Source organism: Triticum urartu, chromosome 3A (genome assembly GCF_056163025.1).
Source record: "Triticum urartu cultivar PI428250 chromosome 3A, HENAU_Tu73, whole genome shotgun sequence".
Classification (NCBI taxonomy): domain Eukaryota; kingdom Viridiplantae; phylum Streptophyta; class Magnoliopsida; order Poales; family Poaceae; genus Triticum; species Triticum urartu.
This window is the reverse complement of record NC_141875.1, coordinates 729,226,680-729,240,813: the sequence shown is the minus strand read 5'-3', so window position 1 is coordinate 729,240,813 and position 14,134 is coordinate 729,226,680. Positions and strand designations below refer to the sequence as shown.

Genomic DNA, 14,134 nt, shown 5'->3' with positions numbered 1-14,134 from the left:
GGGCACCGCACACGGCTAAGGAACGATCACGAAGATCAACTTGTGTGTCTAGAGGTGCCCCCCGGCCCCGTATATAAAGGAGCAAGGGGGGGGGGTGCGGCCGGCCAGGAGGAGGGCGCACCAGGAGTCGTCCTACTCCCACCGGGAGTAGGATCCCCCCTTTCCTAGTTGGAATAGGATTCGGGAGGGGGAAAGAGGAGAGAGAGAAGGAAGGGGGGCGCCGCCCCCCTCTCCTTGTCCTATTCGGACTAGGGGGGAGGGGCGCGCGGCCCAGCCCTGGCCACCTCTCATCTCTTTCACTAAAGCCCACTAAGGCCCATTTACCTCCCGGGGGGTTCCGGTAACCTCCCGATACTCCGGTAAAATCCCGATTTCACCTGGAACAATTCCGATATCCAAATATAGGCTTCCAATATATCAATCTTTATGTCTGGACCATTTCGAGACTCCTCGTCACGTCCGTGATCATATCCGGGACTCCGAACAAACTTCGGTACATCAAAATATATAAACTCATATTGAAACTGTCATCGTAACGTTAAGCATGCGGACCCTACGGGTTTGAGAACAATGTAGACATGACCGAGACACGTCTCCGGTCAATAATCAATAGCGGAACCTGGATGCTCATATTGGCTCCTACATATTCTACGAAGATCTTTATCGGTCAGACCGCATAACAACATATGTTGTTCCCTTTGTCATCGGTATGTTACTTGCCCGAGATTCGATCGTCGGTATCTCAATACCTAGTTCAATCTCGTTATCGGCAAGTCTCTTTACTCGTTCCGTAATACATCATCTCGCAACTAACTCATTAGTTGCAATGCTTGCAAGGCTTATGTGATGTGCATTACCGAGAGGGCCCAGAGATACCTCTCCGACAATTGGAGTGACAAATACTAATCTCGAAATACGCCAACCCAACAAGTACCTTCGGAGACACCTGTAGAGCACCTTTATATTCACCCAGTTACGTTGTGACGTTTGGTAGCACACAAAGTGTTCCTCCGGTAAACGGGAGTTGCATAATCTCATAGTCATAGGAACATGTATAAGTCATGAAGAAAGCAATAGCAACATACTAAACGATCAAGTGCTAAGCTAACGGAATGGGTTAAGTCAATCAGATCATTCACGTAATGATGTGATCCCGTTAATCAAATAACAACTCTTTGTCCATGGTTAGGAAACATAACCATCTTTGATTAAGAGCTAGTCAAGTAGAGGCATACTAGTGACACTATGTTTGTCTATGTATTCACACGTGTTATGTTTCCGGTTAATACAATTCTAGCATGAATAATAAACATTTATCATGAAATAAGAAAATAAATAATAACTTTATTATTGCCTCTAGGGCATATTTCCTTCAGAGCTATCATTGTAATCTCTGATTATTGATTAATAAAGCTGGTCTTCTCCGTATCTTTCTGTGTCATTTACTTTCGCGTGTTCGACTACTTCATCTACGACGCTCGCTCTCGCTCCGCAACCTCAGACCAGACTCGCCGACGGAGTTGCGGAACAGGTGCATCGTGACAGACAGAGGCGGAAACTGCTCCGGCCGGCCCAGCGTACACGGGCCCCACCCGAGCCGAGCATTTCGGCGACCACGGAGGGAGCTGAACGACTCCGTGTACGTCGTTGCACACGAGGATGACAACAAGGAAGCCAGCTGCAGCTGGTGAGGTGGGTGGGTCATCATCGGCCGCATGCAGCTCTCTGTCTGTCTTCTCCCTGCCCTAGCTAGCTAGTGCGTCCTACGCGCACCAGGAGGGGACGAAGAGGAGCCACCTCACCTCAGCTCCGTGCGTCGGTGCATGCGCTCACAAACTCGCTAGCTCGTGACATGCATATTCTAATCATAGAATCAATCAATCCGTGAACCTCAACATCCAACAGCTACTGTTACTGTATGTTGGTTCCACGATCCGGCGGCATGTATGTGCATCCTGGAACACGGACGGAGATCACCACGCCCCTCAGCCCTCACCTGCAGCAGCGAGTTGAGTTCATTGCAGGGCAGGGCTTCGTACGTGGAACCAATCCAGTTGATTCCGGTTTGGGTTATGGAAAACGGCTCCACCTTTACAAGACTGCATGCAAAAGGAATCAAGTTGATGCATCTCTCCACATGCATAACTACAGTACAGATCGAGTAACTGCATGCCCAAATAGTAGAACCCAACACACAAATCAAGTATGCCATCCACTTCTAATTTACACATCCAAGTGTATGTAGCAAAGTCACAGACAGGGAGGGTTTATGTACGTACATAGCTGTCAAGATTCGGATCGCTCTTCTATGTTTTCGGCAACAAGTAGCAGGCTAGCTAGCAGCTCTGATTGGGTTTGCCATGTTTTTTTTTTGCACGCCGTAATTTCCTCATAATTTATTTAAGGACCATTATCTTCTAGAGATATTTCTCTACACGTTTTATCGATCAGTGCGTACGTCAAACAGGACTTTGTACAAATTGTAGTAGTAGTAGCTTCTTCAATATTTTAATGATATAAATTAATTTTTATAAACGGATCAGTGCTACTAGTAGTGCAACAAGATCTTTAAGTTCACCATTTTGTTTAGCATAGAGCAACAAGATCAATGATTCAAGGATCTCGTTGAGGGCATTGCCTTCTGCCCAGCTAATGCTGGCCGACGGCCAGGCCCGGCATGTTTTGTGCCATGCCAGGCCGGCCCACGTACTTGAAAACAAAAACGAAACATGCATAGGCCCAAAGGCCAGTTTCAAGCCACATGGCCTATTTCGGGCCATTTATCTTCCTCTTTTTTCGAGCCTGTTTCAGGCTGTTTGGTCTGTTCTTTTTTCCAAAAAAAAACAAAATAGAACACCAAAAAATGTAAAAATTGAGAAATACAAGCCAAGTGTCATATGGGGGTAAATAGTGAGCTTTATTAAGGTTGCCGCATTAAAACCTTAGTAAGGAAAAAGAGTAAGATGACGCCATTGGCGGGCATGGAGTTCATAATTTATTGAAGGACCATTGTATTCTAGAGAATTTTTCTTACAAGTTTTATCGATTAGTGACGTACACCAAAGAGGACTTTGTACTAATTGTATTAGTAGTAGCTACTTAAAATTTGTACTGATATAACATTTTATAGATGGATCAATGCTACTGGTAGTGCAACAACATTTTTAACTTCACCAGTTTTTTTGCATAGTGCAACAAGAGCGATGATTCAAGGATCTCGTCGAGGGCATTGCCTTCTAGGCCAGCTAATGCTGGCTTGTTTCGTGGCGTGCCGGGCCGTCCCACGTGCCTAAAAAGAAAAGAAAAAGTACAGCACGGGCCCAAAGGCCAATTTCGGCCCGTGCGGCCTGTTTCAGGCCACGTCTCTTCTTCTTTATTCAAGCCTTTTTTGGGCTGTTTGGCCTGTTCTTTTTCCGAAAAATTCAGAAAAGAATATTGAGAAATGTAAAAATTGAGAAATAGAGGCCAAATGTCATATGGTGGTAAATAATGAGCTTTATTAAGGTTGCCTCATTAAAACCAGAGTATGGTAAAAAGTACAGACGACGCCATTGGCGGGCATGGAGTTCCTGATGCAACTTGTCAGCCGATAAGAATGGTCCCATCTTTCAGTTTTCAACATAAGGGAATTCTAAATCTGTAGGGCTGCAGCGGTGATTCCAAACTTTGGTTCGTGAAACAGGTTCCCTTTGGATGAAGAGTTTTTTTTTTTATAATCATTGAATGAAGAGTTTGACGACACGAACAAGCTCACTGTGACTTACCTTTTTAGTACATTGAAAATTATTTCGAAATAGATCTAATCTTGCATACATATACTTATAACCAACTAGATAGATATCAGGAGGAAGAAGCCACATGATATCATGATGACCATCCTTCATGAAGTAACCTACTGACATGATCTCATAATTATGGGCAATGATCTTCTTGTTTTTCATGTGATACTTAAGGGCATCATCAGAGTTTGAGATCCTCAAGAGTACCACATCACTGTGGGCTTCAGAGTCTCTAATTAGACTGTTGGAGTAGTAAATGTGGTTTCTCTCTATGCGGCCATGATTGCCCGCTGGCACATGCACTGCCTTGGAAAATGTCTGTCCCAAGAATAAGGCATGGTCGCCCAACCACGTCACCTGGCACAATATGTTGTTCATGAGCTTGAACACCCTAAAGTAAGGCTTGGGGTAATCCCACCACCGGTTAACACTACTAGGAAAAGGGCTAAAGATAGGATTGACACTAATGACGCACCAGAGAAGTGGTGCGACACTACTATATACTAATGGCGCACCAGGTGGAGATACGCCATTAGTGTGGAAGACACTAATGGCGCACCAGACAAAAGGTGTGCCACTAGTAACATTTTTTTTTCATTTTTTCAAACATACTAATGGCGCATTCGGGCAAAGTGCGCCATTAGTAGTTCTAACTACTAATGACGCACCGGCGACAAAGTGCACCAGTAATTTGTTTTTTTTTACTTTTTGGCAAAACTACTAATGGCACACCGTTGCACAGTGCGCCATTACTAGTTTAAACTAGTAATGGCGCACTGTGCAACGGTAAACTAGTAATGACGCACTGTGCAACGGTGCGCCATTAGTATAAAAATTATGTTTTTACTTTTTTGCAAAACTACTAATGGCCATTATTCCTACACCGGTAACGATAAAGACAGATACTACGGAAGGATCAAGGAGATCTAGGAGCTGAGCTACGCTGGAGAGAAGGTCCCGATGTTCCGTGTCAGATGGGCCAAGAGCGTCCTAAAAGAAGACCAGTATTTCACCACCATGGTTATACCCGAAGCCAAATCCAAGACCGCGGGCGCAAACGTCACCGCGAAAAATGAGCCATGGGTACTGGCTTCCCAAGTGGACCAATGCTTCTTCATTACCGACCCGTCAAAGCCCAGTCGTGTTGTCGTGGGAAGAGGCAAAAGGAAGATCATCGGAATGGATGGAGTAGCCAATGAGCAAGACTTCGACAAGTACGGCGACCCGAAGATCGAACATGACGACGACGATGAAGTAGCAGCACACACCACAAGAAGAAGCAGGACCATCCTACCTAAAGGACGTCCGTTCCACAGAAGAACTCCATTTGCGAAAAAGAAGGGCAAGAAGATTGTGAACAGATAGCTAGCTAAGATCGATTGTATTTAAATCGTAGTCTCCATTTCTCGATTGTATTTCATGGGCACTTTTTGATATCATGAATATTTTTAAATTTCACGGGCACTTTTTGAATTCATGAGGACACTCGATCTCGATCCCCCTCCACCGCCGCCGACGAGCACCCGTCCCCCCGCACCCTCCCCCGCTCCACCGCCGCCGTCGATGATATTTTCAAGTAACAAATTTGAACATATTTTTTAAAAAATTATTACTGTTTTTATAAAAAAAATATTACTGTTATGATTTAAACAAGTTTGAACATATTTAAACAGAAATAAATATCAAACAGCATTTAAAATGCAAAAAACAAATATTGCGGAGCCTAGGAATCAAACCCAGGACCTCCTGGTGTGTGTGCTGCGTGCTGACCAGTCGGGCTAGTGGACGGGTTCTGATGTGGATTGGGTAGGTGCAATATAACCTGTGCTCGAATTGTAATAAAAAAAACATTCTAATGGCGCACCGCTGCGGGGTGCGCCATTGCTATCTAAAAAAAGATCTCTAATGGCGCACCGTGGAGTGGTGCGCCATTAGTAAGCTTCCCCCTAGCTATCCTCCCTCTCCCTCGCCAGATCTCCTTCGACCATCTCTCCCTCGCCACCAGATCCACCCGCGCGCTGCCCCGACCCACGACGCCGCCGCCCCGACCCTCACCGGACTCCACCCCCGCCGCCCCCGCGCCCCCACCCCCGCCGCCCCGACCCTCGCCGGACTCCACACCCCCGCCGCCCCCGTACCCCCGCGCCTCCACCTCCGCCGCCCCGACCCTCGCGCTAGGGTTCCTCGCCCCGCCGCCCGCTCCTCTCCTCCACCTCGGACAGGCGAGCGCCTCTTCCGACCCCTGCAGCAGCCGGCGACCTCGGCCCCGACGCACGCGCCCACCCCGCCGGCCCCTGCCGTCCTCCGCCTCCGGTCTCCCCAGCAGCAGCCGGCGAACCAAGGACGGTGCCGTGACCATCGTTGCCACCTCCCGCCGTCTCTCCCTGCGCGTGGCCGGCGGCTGCTCTCCTTCGATGCGCTGCCCGTGGTGAGCCCCTCTTCCTTACTCACCTCCATATTCCTTGTTCATCTCTCTGTTCCCTGTTCCTCTCTTGTCCATGCTGCTATTTACATGGATCAATGGATGTTGGATAGATGGATGTGTGTTGATGTTAGGTAGTAGATGGTTTGCTTGATGGTTGGTTGAATTGTGCTAGTCTTCACTACTAGCAGCAATTGGTCATTGTTTAGTACTAGTTGACACTTCTCTTGAGGTTAAAAAATGCTCTTTTTTTGTCCTTTTGAAAAGATTGGAGTACACCAACCCTGGAGACTGATTACTATATGATTCTGTTCAAAATCCATATAGTTTTATGATCCCAGTGCAAAGGAATTGACATTTTAGTTACCATCTCTCTATGTAGTAGTGTGCTGTGAAACTTCAAAGTTCGTATAGGATGCACTAAATTTAGCTGTTGTCCGTTGTTGTCACTAATACAGCTGCGATGCATATATATTTTTTGCAAGTTTTAAAACCTCAACATGCTCAAATTCAGTAATTAATCAAATTCAGTAATTAATCAGTATATATATACCATAAGAGTTAGGACTATCGTGTGGACTATCGTGTGGATGATGCTAAATAGAGATAGGAGTAGTAGTGGTGGCCATCTAGTTGGACTACTACTGCTAGGACTTGCTCCAGATTTTAGGATTTCTTTTCTTTTAGGATTTATTTTCTTCTAGGACTAGGTTTTTATTATTTTTCTGTTGTGATTGTTTTTTGAGCTCTTTCTTTTTCATTTCCTACTATCCTTATCCTAATTATCTTAAATTGTTATGATGTGTGTAACAGGATTAGATCTTGGATTTGCTAGTGGACTTTGGGAGTTTCTTAGCCAGCTTGGTGACTCCATATTTTTCACTATTTCAGCAAGTCTTTTGTAAGCATTAAACTTTCAGCACTACATTTCTATCTTATGTGTACATCTGTTTGCTTCCAATTGCTATATATGTATTGTTGTTACTAAAAATGATGAAGCTCCTGTCAATTGCTATACATATATATGTGTATGATGATCCTCCTTTCCTGCAGTAGTATAACTAGGATATAAAGCACATTGAACTAACAATCTTGTATGGTGCCTAAACTACAATGATATAAAGCACATCAGATGACATAGCATGTGGATATTGACATAGGATGAGTAGATTAATAAGTGAGCCAAAAGTGATGGACAAACCTCATGCTAGGAATTCTCGAGGGTTGCAGTACATGGAATGCATTTGCAAATGCAGCCAAAACCTGATATATACCAAAAAAATTGTATAGAAATATGCTGAATTTTCTGCTCTGATTGTTGCGCAAAGAAATTTAGCAAAAAAAAGGGTCCTGGGAGACGCCGCTGCTGCTTGAGGCCCTTGAGAGGCCCTTCGTGTCGTGATGATTTTGCAGGTACCCCGAGAGGCCCTTGAGTTTGCCGGAATATCGATTAACTTCCGTTCCGGCAAATTTGGGTACTCCATATGTCCTATTTTCAGCAAAGGTCATGCTGAAATTTTCCGTGAATTTTAGCATGACTTTGCTAAAAATCGGACATATGAGGTACTTGCTACTAATGCATGGGCCGGGGTATCTTAGTACTTAATTAAGTAGGATCAACTGCCCCTTTATTCTTGCTGCATTAAACCATAGGTGGCAATAGAGCCAAGTGATTAGGCCCAACTTAGAAATTCTCCTCAGCATCGATAAACCCTAGATGATAAACCCAACATAGGTGGCAATAGAGCCAACTGATTAGTGCCAAGTGATTAGGCCCAACCTAGGGTGCCTCGGCATCGATAAACCCTAAATGATGAAAACTTAGCATTTAGGGTGCCTCGGCGTCGACAAACCCTAAATGATGAAACCTTGGCTTTTAGGATGCCTCGGTGTCGACAAACCCTAAATGATGAGACCATGATCTTGTTCCTTGACAATAACCAACTTTTTGACCAAACTTTTTTTCCTATTTAGAGCGAAACATGGCCCACAACGATGAGGCCGGCGGTTCGGGCGGCAAGCAATTCTGGGAGCTGTCCCAGGAGTTGAAGGAACAACCTCACCGCTATGAGGACGCCGCGGAAGACACCGATCCTGACTACACAACCCCTAGTGGCGTCGGGGATGACACCACTGATGGTGCCGCCGAGGATGCCACCACTGATGATGGCGGCGCACGCACAGATGGCAGCCAACCGAAGAAGCAACGGAAGGACCGGCGCCCGAACGCGCTCCGCACCGTCAGGGAGGAATTTACTGAAGTGAACTCCGACGGGCAACCGACGGCGCCCAAACAAGTAGTCAAGGGGTACTCGGTTTAGCTCGGGTGCATTCTCCGGAGCACTGCCTCGATCAACACCGAGAACCTAAGGCATAAGGACCGAGGGAATTTGCGCAGCCTCCTCTTCACGAAGCTGCACGAACGATACAAGTTCCTCGCTGAGTTTGCAAACACACGCCTCCCAGGGAATAAAGTGAACAATGCCGCCCTCACGAAGATGAGCACGGCCCTGTCTACTTGGAGAAGCACGGTGAAGGCAATGATTGATAAAGGTGATAGTTATGACAAGATCAAGGCGAAATATCCTTTGATGAGCGAAGATGACTACAAGGAGTTCAAGATCAAGTGCAACAGCCCCGCAACCTACGAATCAAGTCAGTGGGGGAAAGAAATGCGGCAGTTGAACTTAGGGGTCCACCAACTCGGTCCCGGCGGTTACAGAGTGGCGGAGCCTGTATGGGACAAGGAGGACGCGGAGCGTGCCGAGCAAGGCTTACCGCCCCGCTTCGAGAAATACAGTGACAAGCAGACCAGGAACTTTCTCAGGGCCCGGTACAAGGAGGACCTGGTAACAAAGGAGCTTACCACGGATCCGAAGACCAATGAGCTTGAGCTTGTTCTGGTAAGGAATACACCCCCGCATAATTAGCTCCATATGGTTGCACTCTAATTAATCCCCAATATTTCTAAATGGTTCACGTTCCTTCCGCAGGACAAAGAAAGCAGTAGCGCGGGGTCGTCTCAGAGCTCCCCTTTCGACACCCCTTTGAAGAGGGCGCTGAACGTAATGAAAAACAGGGATAAGCTCGATAAGCCGACGTCAGCTGGTCGTGTGGCCGGCAAAGGCTTGTCCACAAAATGGTCGTCATACTATACCGCTGGTGGGTGAAAGGAGAAAAAGACCAGCTCGGAAAGCCAGTCGCGCGAGGTTGAAGCACTCAAGGCACAAGTGGCGCGGATTCCGGAGCTTGTCCAAGAGCAAGTGCAACAACAACTTGGAACGACGCTCAACGCCATGGTGCCTACGTTGATTCATGGGCTGACGACGTGGATTGCGGGCGGCCAACAGGGGCCTCCCCCGGTTCCTAACTTCACGGCCAGCAACTCACACAGCGCGCAGGCGGCGCCATTGGTGTCTCCTGCGGCGCCATTGGTGTCTCCGGCGGAGGCAGTATTCGTGTCTCCAGCGCCGGCACGGGCATTGGAGCTTAATGCACCCGGGTGTTCGCCGGTCGGCACCTCGCCAGCAAGCGGCCCCTCCGTCAATTGCACGCCCGCCGTTGGCAGTGCCTCGACATTAGCCGAGCTCGAATGCATCACGGTAAATAAGCCTCTAGGCCGATGACTTCATCTCCTTGCCTTTGACTGGGCATCCTTGACGCCCTACATGTTTTCGCAGGGCGCCGCCGACGTTCCTTGCACTCTTCTGCACTTCGTGGGCGTCGAGTTGGTCGATGTCGCCAAGGGCAGAATCGTTCAACCGGGCAACCCCGTGTTCCACGGTAATCCGATGCCACCCACAATGTATAGGGTTGAAGTGGTTCGGGTGCTGCCAGGCTGCGATGAGCTGTTACCTCCGATTCGACCCGCTGGGGCCGACGAAGAAGATGAGATGACCCTCAGCGCCTGCGTAAACTGGCCCCTGCTTTGGCCGAAGAGCCAGATTCGTTTGGGGGCGGGGGACACCACCCCACAGACAAGACCGCCAGTCGTGCCGGCGCCAAGCCATGGCAAGAACGCCGCAACGCTACCGGACCTGCCGGACATCCCTATGGCACAGGATCTGGACAGCCCTATGGCACAGGATCTGGACGGCGACGACAACAACGACGGTACATTTACCAAAGTTGATAAGTACTTTGCCGAACATGGGTACGCTGACGAGTTCTGCGGGCCTCTTTCTCAAGAACCCAACCAAGACGACCGCGATCTAGCTGGTACAGCGGAGAAATCCAATTGCAATAGGCGTCGTCTGGCGTTCAATTCTCAGGACACGCCTCCAGCTCCCGCCTTCACCGAGCCTTAGATAGCTGAGGTGCGAAATATTATCAGCCCCAACACGCTCAAGAAGGCGGTCTGTGAGCAGAACTCGGTCCCATTACAGGAGATCAAGAAGAAGGGACGGAAACGAAAGACTAACAAGGGCACCGGTGCGAGCCAGTCGGCACCGAGTTCGATCCGTGCTCAGGACGGGCCACCTTCACCTAAGGATATCTCGAGGAGGGTGCATGTGGCGGGTAGGGCGATGCTACCGCCAAATATGCTCAATGCTGCAACCGGTGCTATGCGGAGTCTGCACGACAGTGTTCTTTCTTTGGAGAAGCGGCGTCTCAGAGAGAAGGATGTGGCATACCCGGTTTTCGTGGCCAAGGTGCCAGAGGGAAAGGGCTTTGTGGATGGCGACATCGGGGGTACGATCGTCCTGCGGTTTGATGACATCTTTCCTATGTTTAACCTTCATCCGCTGCACTACACCTTCGTTCGGCTGTTTTCGCTGAGTATGGAGATGCGGATCATTAGAGACAAGACCCCGGACATCGTGATAGTCGACCCCTTCTACATGCGTGCCAAGCACTTGAGCAGTGCTGGGGACCGCCAAGTTGCGAGTTCACACCTCGAAGGCGTCATTCTGGCAAACGCAGATAAGGATAACTTCCTTGTGCCTTACTTTCCCGAGTAAGTCATCCCTTAACCGCCCTGTAACATATGATTTCTTATATTTCGATCGTTTTTTTTTTCTAACATTCCGTGTTCTGTGCAGTGACACACATTGCACACTCATCCTCTTAAGCCCCCCAAATATTCCATGGCCACGTATTTAGACCCGAACCGTAACTCCAAGATAGACTACACAAATGTCAAGAAAGTTCTTGATGATGTTCTCCCCGGCTACGCCAAATCTGGAGGCACCTTCACCAGGGCAGTTCGTAAGTACGGCAAGCACATGTTCTCACACAATACGAAGTTCTGCTGCCCTCCATCACATGCGGGCGATCATAAGGGACCATCATCACCTTATGCTACCAGATAATCTTAAAGATTGGGCCGCGAGCTTGTCGCGAATCCAGGACGCGGACCTCAGACAAGAATTCTTTCGCATCCAGTCGGAGTTTGCGGACATCATTCATCAAGATGTCCTTCATACCTCGGGGCAGTTCTTCCTCAGATATCAACTATCCAACCGTGAGATAGATGAAACGCTACAAATGCAGGGTGACAACGCCCGCGATTTCATGACCATCACGACAGACGACGGCTTCATCCACGCTCCTGTCCGATGAGTCGAGTCGAAAGTAGTGATGTGTAGTTCTGAAACATTGATTGGCTCATGTTGTAAATAAACTTTAATGAATTCGTATGTCTCTTTGGTTTGGACAGTTGTTCAACTTAGATGTAATCGATGCTATTTATTAGTAGGACCATGAATCGTGCTATTAATGTCTTGCTTTTCTCTTCCGATCCTTTTGTTGCGTACTTACATATTGCTTATGTATGTATTGTCTGTTGTTTGGCTTGTGCATAGAGATGCCGTCGTATGTCGTGTACAAGGGTAAGGTTTCCGGAGTCTACGACGACTGGGAGGAGTGTCGGAGACAGGTTTACCGTTTCAGCGGTAACAGTTACAAAGGGTACACCACTAGGGCGGAGGCAGAATCTAGATATGCCCGCTATCTAGCGGGAGAGAGGAGGGAGCGTTGGAGGAACCGGATGAAGACCAGTTTCATCGCGATGATGCTCATCGTGATGACCGCAGCTCTCTTCTATGTGATGGTAGTTTAGATGATCGATATCGACTTGTAATGTGAAGACAAACTCGATACTCGCGGTCTCAAGACTTGTAATGTTTTATCTTTGTTCGGTCTTTTGAATTCGGAGACTAATATGATGAATTGTATTAGGAGACTAATCTTCTATTGTATTCGATGAATCTGCTGTTGCTATGTGCTATTGTCTATATTCTGTCAAATAATATATTTTGTAACCTGTGCAAAAATCAGAAAAGTAAAAAAAAAACTAATATTCATACTAATGGCGCATCACCACAAGGTGCGCCATTAGTATGCCAAAGGATACTAATGGCGCATCAGAGCAGAGTGCGCCATTAGTATGACAAAGCAGATGGTTACATATGGCCCCCCGGGAGGCATAATAATGGCGCATGGTGTTACATACTAATAGCGCACTTCCAGATGCGCCATTAGCATATCAGATACTAATGACGCATCAGTGGTGCGCCATTAGTATAAATTCTAGTGGCGTGATACTAATGGCGCACCAGTAGTGCGCCATTAGTAGGCAAAACCGGTGCATCATTAATAGGCCTTTTCCTAGTAGTGTAAGCACAACCACAGCAAGGTTTCCATTTAGATCAACGATGCAAGATGCATTCTTCTTGTAAGGGGTCGCCGATGTTGAATAATCGAGCATTCGCATGTCTATCCAGTCACAGTCGGCGAATACGGGAGCGCCATCCTTGTTCACGCCGATCACGCACTTGAGGAGTTTATTACAATCACGTGCAACACCGTAGAGGTGACCGTTGTAAAAGGCAATGTCCGTGAATCTGAACCCGTGACATCCATGTATCGTCCACCCTTCACCTGGACAACCAACTCTAGAGAGCATGATTCCGCAGTTCTCTGTCAATGCGGCAATGATGCAACCGTCCGAGTTGGGCGGCTGGGAGAGTACGATTTTCGAGACGACGGGTACAACATCACCAGGCCCAAGGTTGGCGTGCGGGCAGGCCATCCTCCTCTGTTTCTCGGAGAGCGGCACCTCCGCTCCGGTGAAGAGGTTGACTATCCTGAGCAGCGGTTGGGAGGAGACCACCCAGCCTCCACCGTAACCGCCGATGAGGCCCCTCCCGACGGCCCCACGCCGGGGCTGGAGGCTGATCGTGGCGCCATCCGCGGGGCAGAGCGCACGCCATGTCCTGTCGCGGGCGCCGCGTGGCGAGAGCAGCAGCCACGGCAGAGCGGGCACCCGCGGCTCCATGGCGACGGCGGCGCGCCATGACCTGCAGACGGCGGCGAAGCGCACACGGCTGCTCGCTGACTCGGCCAGCAACCGGTAGACGATGACGAGGAGGTCGTCAGGGAGCGTGGAGAACGACGGGCAGGGCCGCACCATCCTGGCTGTACCCGTGCGCCGCGCGCGCGCTGTTTCCCGTTCCTGGCCGGTGGTGGTGGCTATCTGGACGGTCATCTCGGCGGCGCTCCCTCTGTCTATCGATCGATTACGAGACGAGAGAACAGAACGTGGGATCCAGATGAATCCAGGAGAGGAAAGAGAGGCGTCCTTCTTGTGGAAGACAAAGGGACTCCGAGGTCGTCCAAAGGAGTCACGATTTGGTCTCTTGTTTGGACAGAGGACGCCGGCGATACGTGAAGATCTAGAAAGCACGCGCACACGAGGGCATACCTCGGTCGGGAGAATTAGTTTTTTGCAGATCTATACTTGACATGCACGCTTGGATACACTCGTGTTTGGCTTTGGCCACATCAAAACGTGAAGACTTCCATACGAACCTGCCATTATGTATATGTCAACAATTAAGCATCAGCGGCTATTTATGCAGCCTGAATGCATTGACATGATTTTCATGATTGGGAAGGTCGACTTTATTCATTGTCCTAGAGAAGCCAACAG

The 14,134-nt window shown here is 48.5% G+C and overlaps 1 protein-coding gene across 1 annotated transcript; it reads right to left on the bottom strand.

Annotated features, from left to right (window-relative positions):
- Positions 1 to 7,284: 7,284 nt before the first annotated feature.
- On the bottom strand, positions 7,285 to 13,690 carry LOC147982308 (uncharacterized). The gene is made up of 3 exons (XM_087516267.1): positions 12,830 to 13,690; positions 7,403 to 7,464; positions 7,285 to 7,309 (listed from the first exon to the last, which is right to left on the bottom strand). Exons 1-3 carry the CDS (start codon positions 13,688 to 13,690, stop codon positions 7,285 to 7,287), a joined length of 948 nt encoding a protein of 315 aa, XP_087372393.1.
- Between the last annotated feature and the right edge of the window lie 444 nt (positions 13,691 to 14,134).